The 7627-nt window shown below is 30.8% G+C and overlaps 1 protein-coding gene across 1 annotated transcript in view; it reads left to right on the top strand.

The window, feature by feature from the left end:
• The first annotated feature begins 4498 nt into the window (after window positions 1-4498).
• LOC108911862 (protein THEM6-like) overlaps window positions 4499-7627 on the top strand; it is a 6923-nt gene continuing 3794 nt past the window's right edge. The window contains exon 1 of the mRNA XM_018716921.2: window positions 4499-4680. Coding sequence (XP_018572437.1) covers window positions 4512-4680 — 169 coding nt within the window. The 5' untranslated portion in view covers window positions 4499-4511. The remainder of the gene's footprint in view (window positions 4681-7627) is intronic.

Below are 7627 nucleotides of genomic sequence, written 5' to 3'. Positions count from 1 at the left end.
GTATAGTAAATTATTATTTGAAAAAATTGTAAATTAAATTCAAAAATCGACCTGTTTCGGGAATTTTTAATAATTTCTTTTGTTTACCTAATAATGAATTGGTGCACGACTTTAGGGGGACACTGTATAACCCTCACGCAAAAATAAATCTGTACAATACAATTCTACAGATATAGGATGAAACAGCAGAACTAATCTAAAGTAGTTAAACAGAGATTATTTTATTGCATCATTAACTAAGGAATACTATTATTAATTTTTTTTTTAATAATTGCAAACAATTGACCGTTGTTAATTTGAATTTTATATTTAATTCTTCAAAAATAATAAAGTTTGTTTCTAAGTCTATTTTGGAAATTAACAAAACATTATTTTATTGGGACCTAAATTACCAACAATTATTTTATACAACTTTCGAATAGAAATATAGATGTGTTCTGTAAATTTACATTTTCATTATATATGCAAAAATTTGAACTTGCAAGTGTACTGTTAAGTACATGCAAGAATAAAATAATCAGTGGCGTAGATACAGGAGTTGGATTTTTTTCCGAAACAACTGACTTTCATCTACAAATTAAACCTTGAAAATTTTTAGTAAGAGATGTCGGTTTCGGAATAATTTCAATTTTCAGTATCTACTTTTGTAAAAAAGCATTAGTCCGCGAATTAATTAGTTGGCTTTGAATGTTTTGACAATTTGTTACAAATAAATGACGGGATATGATTTTTATAGTTTCTTTTTGGTTGTAAACATTTCCTTCAGTTTGACCCAAATGCAATATTGCATATTGGCTAAATCATCGAAACCATTTTTTATCTGGGTTTAAAACAGCAAGCATAAGAATGGCTTACCTGTCAACTTAAACAAACTATGGCCTTGCTGTTTAGTACTAAGATATTGAAAAAACTGCAATTATCTCAAAAAGTATACCGCAGTATGCTTTCAAATATCATGTGCAGAATAATTAGGTAGGTATCCACATGGTAAAATTTTTGGACTATTGCGCATGACTTATCACAGTTTTAAATACTTAAAATGAATATAAAGTCTAGTCTAGTTATTGCGTATAATTGCTTAGCAATATCATATACATATATACGAATGTGTTAAGAAAAAAAACAGTCGCATTTCATGGGCTAAATGCATCGTAGATTGAGGATGTATAATGTTCGGCGTGAGGTCAAGGTGTTCTACACAATTCATGAAAATCATTCCCCTTCCAACAATAACACCTCATAGGCACTTAGTGGAGTATTGTACTTATCTTTTTTATAGCACAGTACCGTAACATAATATATGATGAGGTACAAAACATTTGTCAAATGTCATATACAGTATGTCCGCGGATTGAGTTTACAAGAGGACAAATGGACCAAAAAGTGAAAGATACGAAAAAGGCATTCTTGATAAAAGTAATTGCTTGTTCAGAAAATACGAATCACCCTGACGAACTTCAATTTTGTTGTCCAGGGTGGGTCAAAAACACAAAAATGTTATTTTGCGTAAGAGCATAGCTTATTTTGCAAGATACGAAAAAAAGGCATTCTTGTTGAAAGTTTTTGCTTGAAAAATGAATGAGTCACGTTATCGAAAATTAAATTTGAAGAAATATGACCATACGATGCTGCCAGTTTTAGTTCTAGTCTGTTAGAGAAACTCCAGAGATGTCCTTTAGAAATCGAGCTAAACAGTTAGAAGTTGTGAAAAAAAATAATATTCAAAGATTAAGAAAAAAATTAAATATTTCCGTTCAAACCACACTTTAATCAAACATAGGAAGAGGGAGATGAAGCGAAAAGACTAGATTTTTGTTTATGGGTAGGAGACATAATTTTAAATGGAAATGGTTATGTTTGTTATGTTTTCTAATGAATGTGCATTTTCCACTATTAATCAATATAAAAGTTTCTCTAATTTCAGTGGCAAAGATTCTAAAAAAATAAGGTAAGCTAATAATCTAAAATTTGGGCATTATTAAGTTTGAAAATTCAATCTCCGTTTTTAATAATTGCTGGTATTACTATTAAAAAAGGTTTATTTCAATTAATTCTCGAAATGGGCCATGTTATCTAAGGGTTTTTATTATTAATAGAATTTTAAATATGTAATCTTAACATTGAAATATAATTTACATAAAATTTTAAGTATTTTAAGAATCTATGCCTAAGGTGGATCAATATTTTTTGTTGTATTTTGATTATTGCATTTCTTTTTTTTAACAGTTCAGTACTTCAAAAATTATGAATCTATCAATTATGTGTCGGGTCCTGATTTTTTAATCAAATAAAAGAAACGTTATTTTTATTTAATTTGGTATTGTGCCAAGAGAATCAATCAAGTAATGTTTTCTCCCTTACATATGTTATACAGGGTGTTACAAGTTTGATGCCTTAATTTTAACAGACGATAGAATACATTAAAATAAACAAAAAAAATATGACATGGGTCCTAAACTCAACCATCTCCGAGAGAAAAATTATCAAAATCTTCAACTTGATGAACAAAAGTTCGATTAATTAAGAAATATTGACATAACTGCGTGCATAGAATACCATAAAATACAATGTTTGTCTTTTTTTAACTTCTTTATGCTTAATTCTAAAAAATAATTAGCGTTGTAATAAATTTAAAATTCTATAAAATTCATATAGAGCAATTTGACAACGGCGTGGCGGTTTATTAACACGAGGTACTAAGGTGTCCAGCAACTACCAATACGCAATTCAGTTGGTATGGATTCGACCGTGTCGGAGTGTTTTTTGCGTACCACTGTTTCCTTTTCTTGAGGTGTTTTCCAGCGAGTACGCGAAAATTGGATTCGAAGGTGTCGTGCGTGCATGGAAAATGGTGGTTTTGTACTTGTGCGTTTAAAAATTGCTGCATTTTGCTTTTTGGTAAGTACCTAAATTATTTTTAATACGTATGATTATTTGGACGACGTGAATTTTTGGATACTTTATTTAATTACATATTTTTCAAATACATAATTTGGTTAAAAGTCAAGTTCCTGTTTTAAGAGATTCATAAAATCTAAAATTCGAGCTAAAATTTAAGCACAACACTATGTTCGTACTACAAAATCGATACTTCTTATTTTATTTATTTAAAAACTGGAAATTGGAAAACAATTGTCTTGAAATTTACTAAATATTTCACAATAATAGTTGTATACATTTTTTCCGTAGGACAAGTCTGCCACGTGCACATGTGACTTTAAAATTTTGTTTACGGGGGTTATCAGATATACTCTTCAATGAAAATTTCATCAAGGGAAGCACTTGTCAACTTCGTTATTTTAAATGGAACACCCTATGTATGCATTTTCGACAAGATAAATTAAAAATAGGTCAAAAATGTTAAAGCTCCCCTGTACCTAAATCAAACCATTTTCGAAATAATCGATATTTTATTGAAATTTTGACAGATGCAAGCGTTTCGAAAATTCCTTATATCCCCCTACCAAAATTACCAGAACAAGATTATACCAAGTAAACCATTTTTTATGTTAGATTTGGAAAACTTAAAACTTTTTAAATTCAAATGAAAACCCTGTATTTTTCTGCACCATATTATAGAAAATATCTTTTCACCGATAGAGGATTTGTAGAGGTTACAGTTTCGATTGTCTCGGATATTTCATAGAAATGCAGCCAATAATTCTGATTCGTGGCGAATGTCCCATTGATATAAATTAAAATAAATTCAAGATGCACATCTTTATTAGAATGTTTATATTGCATTTTTCTTGTCGATCAAATACTTGATAGAATATTGAATGAAATACCAATATTTGTCTTTCAAGGTGCATCTGATGATATTTTCACCATAATATTATTGAGAATGTAAGAAAACCGTAAATATATGAGAAAATCGAAACTATAACAATGCCTATATCGGTGAAATGAGAATTTGATTTTCTATAATATAGAGCAAAAAATACAGGGTACTTCATTTGCATTTAAACGTTTTGCCGGTTCTAGCTTTTCAAAATATAACGTAAAAAGGGATACTTAGTATAATTTTCGAAACGCTTACATCTGACAACATTTTAATAAAATGTGGATTATCTCGAACGATTAAATTTAGCTTAGGCAAGTTTTAACATTTATGACGTATTTTTTTATTCCGATAATGCAATAATTGATGTCCCATTTAAATTATCGAAGTTGACAGCAACTTCCGGTATAACCGGAAGTGCCAAGTTGATGGCATTATTCTCATCGAAGAAAGCGTATCTGATAACCCCCGTAAACAAAATTTCAGTCATATTATTTTTGGTTTCTCTGAAATGTTTAACTGGCCACTTACCGTGAATAACCCTGTATAACATTTATTCAGTGTTATCGTTTGAAATGGAATTTATCCAATGCAGATTGATATTGGATAGATTTGTACATATTATGACTGTGCTTGGTATGGGCTAAACCCACTCTGTTCACTGTCTGCGAAAGTGGAACGGGACTTTATCGTTTATTTCCATTACTTTACAGCAAGTCCGTTCGTTACAATGGTCGCAGACAGTTCTTGCTTGCTGTGTTACTCTGTATTTGCGACAGTAGTAGCACTCCTATATATCCTTTTCGATGTAAATTATTTCCTGAGAATTATTTTCACAATTGTATTAGGAAAACTTTTTGATAAGAAGAAAAAAGTCGACGAGTCCACAGAAATTTATGGTAAGCAGTATTCGCTATGTTAAAATCTTCCGTAACTGTAAACCGGTCTCTCATTTTCTTGGATGACAATCATATATTAAAAGTGAATTCAATTTCATTTGTAAGATAGCATTTAGAAAATGTCTCATTCTTGTTTATTTTTAAGAATAACAGAAAAATAAAGGATAGAAAATTTAATTTTCGTAACGGCACCCGGTTTACCGTTTTATTATTTAAACACAAAACAAAATTTCTGTTACCTACATTTTATTTGCCAAATATATTTTTTAAGAATGTTTGCATGTTTATAGAATGTGACGATCACAATTTTTTATTATCTGTACTTATAAGTAATTTATATGTTGCCACGAACATTTGCAATTACCCGTTAGATATATACTTTTTTTTCTATTATACCTACTATTAGTAATCAATGTACTTTAATAGGTAATATTTGTTGCAAAAGCAATGTAGAATTCTTGACGCGTTGTTGATACCTTATTAATCCATTTTTTCAACCTAGATAATTTTGGTATTATGTACCAGTATTTAGAGGGACTTGCTTTCCAAATAGGTAGGTGTTTAGAACACCATATTAATAATGTATGACTGAATATGTCAACATTATTTTGCATATAGTCATTATTGTATTGTTCACTACATCTAATTACAAAACATATTGAATTAAAATTATTATTCACTATATCTACCGGTTTGTCTAGAAAACTGATGTCACTACTTTTATATACCAGATGGGGCATTTATCTTGAGACAAAATAATATCTCTGTTGGACTCGATTATTTCCAAAAAAGTGTTTCAGACAAAAATTGTAGGGCACCGAGGAGGCCATTGAAAGGTTCACATTACGACTTCCGGTCTAGACCGGAAGTGGTGTTTTTAAACCGGAGGTTGATTTTTTAATGGAAACATCAATTTTTGCCACGGATTTGGATTGAAAAACGAATAAAATACTTGGTTCTTATTATTTTTTTGATTTAACCCATATTTTGACTATAAAAAACAATAATCTTGAGACAACAAAGTACCTTGTTCGGATCACTTTTAAAAAAAATGTTTCATGCAAAGTGTAAGGTGAAAAGGGGGCTATCTTGATATGACCTTGACCTTAACTTCAAGGTCGTTTGAAGATCAAATTCAAAATTTTAAATGAGACCCTCTTTTTTAACCTGGAAAATTACAAGGGTGGGAAGTTTTACAATAAGATATTGAAAAAAAATCAAATACATATAATTGGGTAGGGAAAATATACTCCACAATATTTTTTATAATGATAGTCCATTCTGTTCTGCTTTTGTCCGAAATAAACTTTTCAATTACTTTTTCATTAGTTTGGTATTTTCCACACTATTGATTTTTCAGTAGATAGCAATTGCAAGTGCTACAATCAATTTAAACTTCTACAATTAAAAAAAAAACAAGAAGCAATATGTAAGGAATTCAAATTTTACACCATACCTAAACAAATTATGTTTATTACCCACTAAACACGAAACGTAAATGAAACGTTGCAAATGAGATGTTTTACTAAACATTTGAAACATTAACTGGAAACGTTTCTGTTTCATTACAGAAATGTATAGCACTTGAAAACTTTCGATCTCGGAAACATAACAGACGAACAACCCTTTGCTATTTTTGCTTATCTTATGGAACAATCGGCATTAGTTAAATTTTGCTCTCAATCCCCAATCCTTCTCAAGCGTTAGTTCATTTGCCTTTGTTTATATAGACATAATTAGAAAAAAAATGTGGTAGCATATTTATAACACAAGTCTAGAAAAAATGTATGTTCGTGACTTGCGTAGACTGCGCGTAACAGCCCGAGTTTATTTGTTTCCCATGTGTCATTTCAATTCGTATTATGTTAGGTTAGGTTTGCGGTAGTGATGTGAGTGAAAATATATAACAAATTGATATATATCAATTTTTGATACATATCAGCTATTATATATATGTTAATAGCTGATATATATCAATTTTCCCGCCATTTCATCAATAAAGCCAAATTTCAAACTTAACCTTACATTTTAAAACTAAAAACTTGTGGTGTGGTAGGCTTGAGTTGGACTGTAGTAGCTCTTGGGTACCTGGCATATCTCGGACAAAAATGAATATAAAAATTTGAAATTTTAGGGGTGTACTATAGATGGGAAGAACTAAGAGCGCACGTAATTTCAAGTCACCCCTTCCACCCTAGGGGGTGAGGGGTGGTTTTTTTAGATGTACCCTACTCATTTTGCGAGTTTCGGATTCTATGCGTAAAACTACCCCCGAAAGCGCGTTCTTGCCGAATTCGCACAAAAACCAAACCACCACCCTCGTATGGACTTTGTCGTTTTTTTGATGGGCATTTTTCTTGGGCACATCTCCGTCAAAAATAAATATAGAAATCTGAAATTTTAGGGGTGTACTATAAGTGGGGAGACCTAAGAGCGAACGTGATTTCAACTCACCCTTTCCACCCTAGTAGGTGCAGAGGGGGTGAGGGGTGGTCTTTTAGACGTATCCCCAAGAACGCGTTTCCAGGGGTAGTTTTACTCGTAGAATCCGAAAATTGCAAAATAGGGTACGTCTAAAAAAAAACCTTCACCCCACCCTAGGGTGGAAGGGGCGAGTTGAAATTACATGCGCTCTTAGGTCTCCCCATCTATAGTACACCCCTAAAATTTCAGATTTTTAAGTACTACTTTAAGTTTCTTTATTATCATAAGTTTTTGATAATTTTTATTTCAATTTTTATCTTTAATTTTTTTTTAGTACGTATTGTGATATACAAAGACTAAATTTTCTTGTTCTAGAAATTTCCCATTTTTTATTTCTGGGTTGATAAAACTAAATTGCTAATAAACAGCGTACTTGCTTATAAACAGTCAGTAGCACGCAACAAAAATTAGAAGTCAGTATGATAAAAAAAATATAAAATTCCAATCTAAATATGAAAAAAAA

The sequence above is a fragment of the Anoplophora glabripennis genome, unplaced genomic scaffold, assembly GCF_000390285.2.
Source record: "Anoplophora glabripennis isolate ALB-LARVAE unplaced genomic scaffold, Agla_2.0 scaffold522, whole genome shotgun sequence".
In the NCBI taxonomy this organism is placed as follows: Eukaryota; Metazoa; Arthropoda; class Insecta; order Coleoptera; family Cerambycidae; genus Anoplophora; species Anoplophora glabripennis.
The sequence above is the reverse complement of the archived record's forward strand: the minus strand, read 5'-3'. Positions and strand labels throughout refer to the sequence as shown.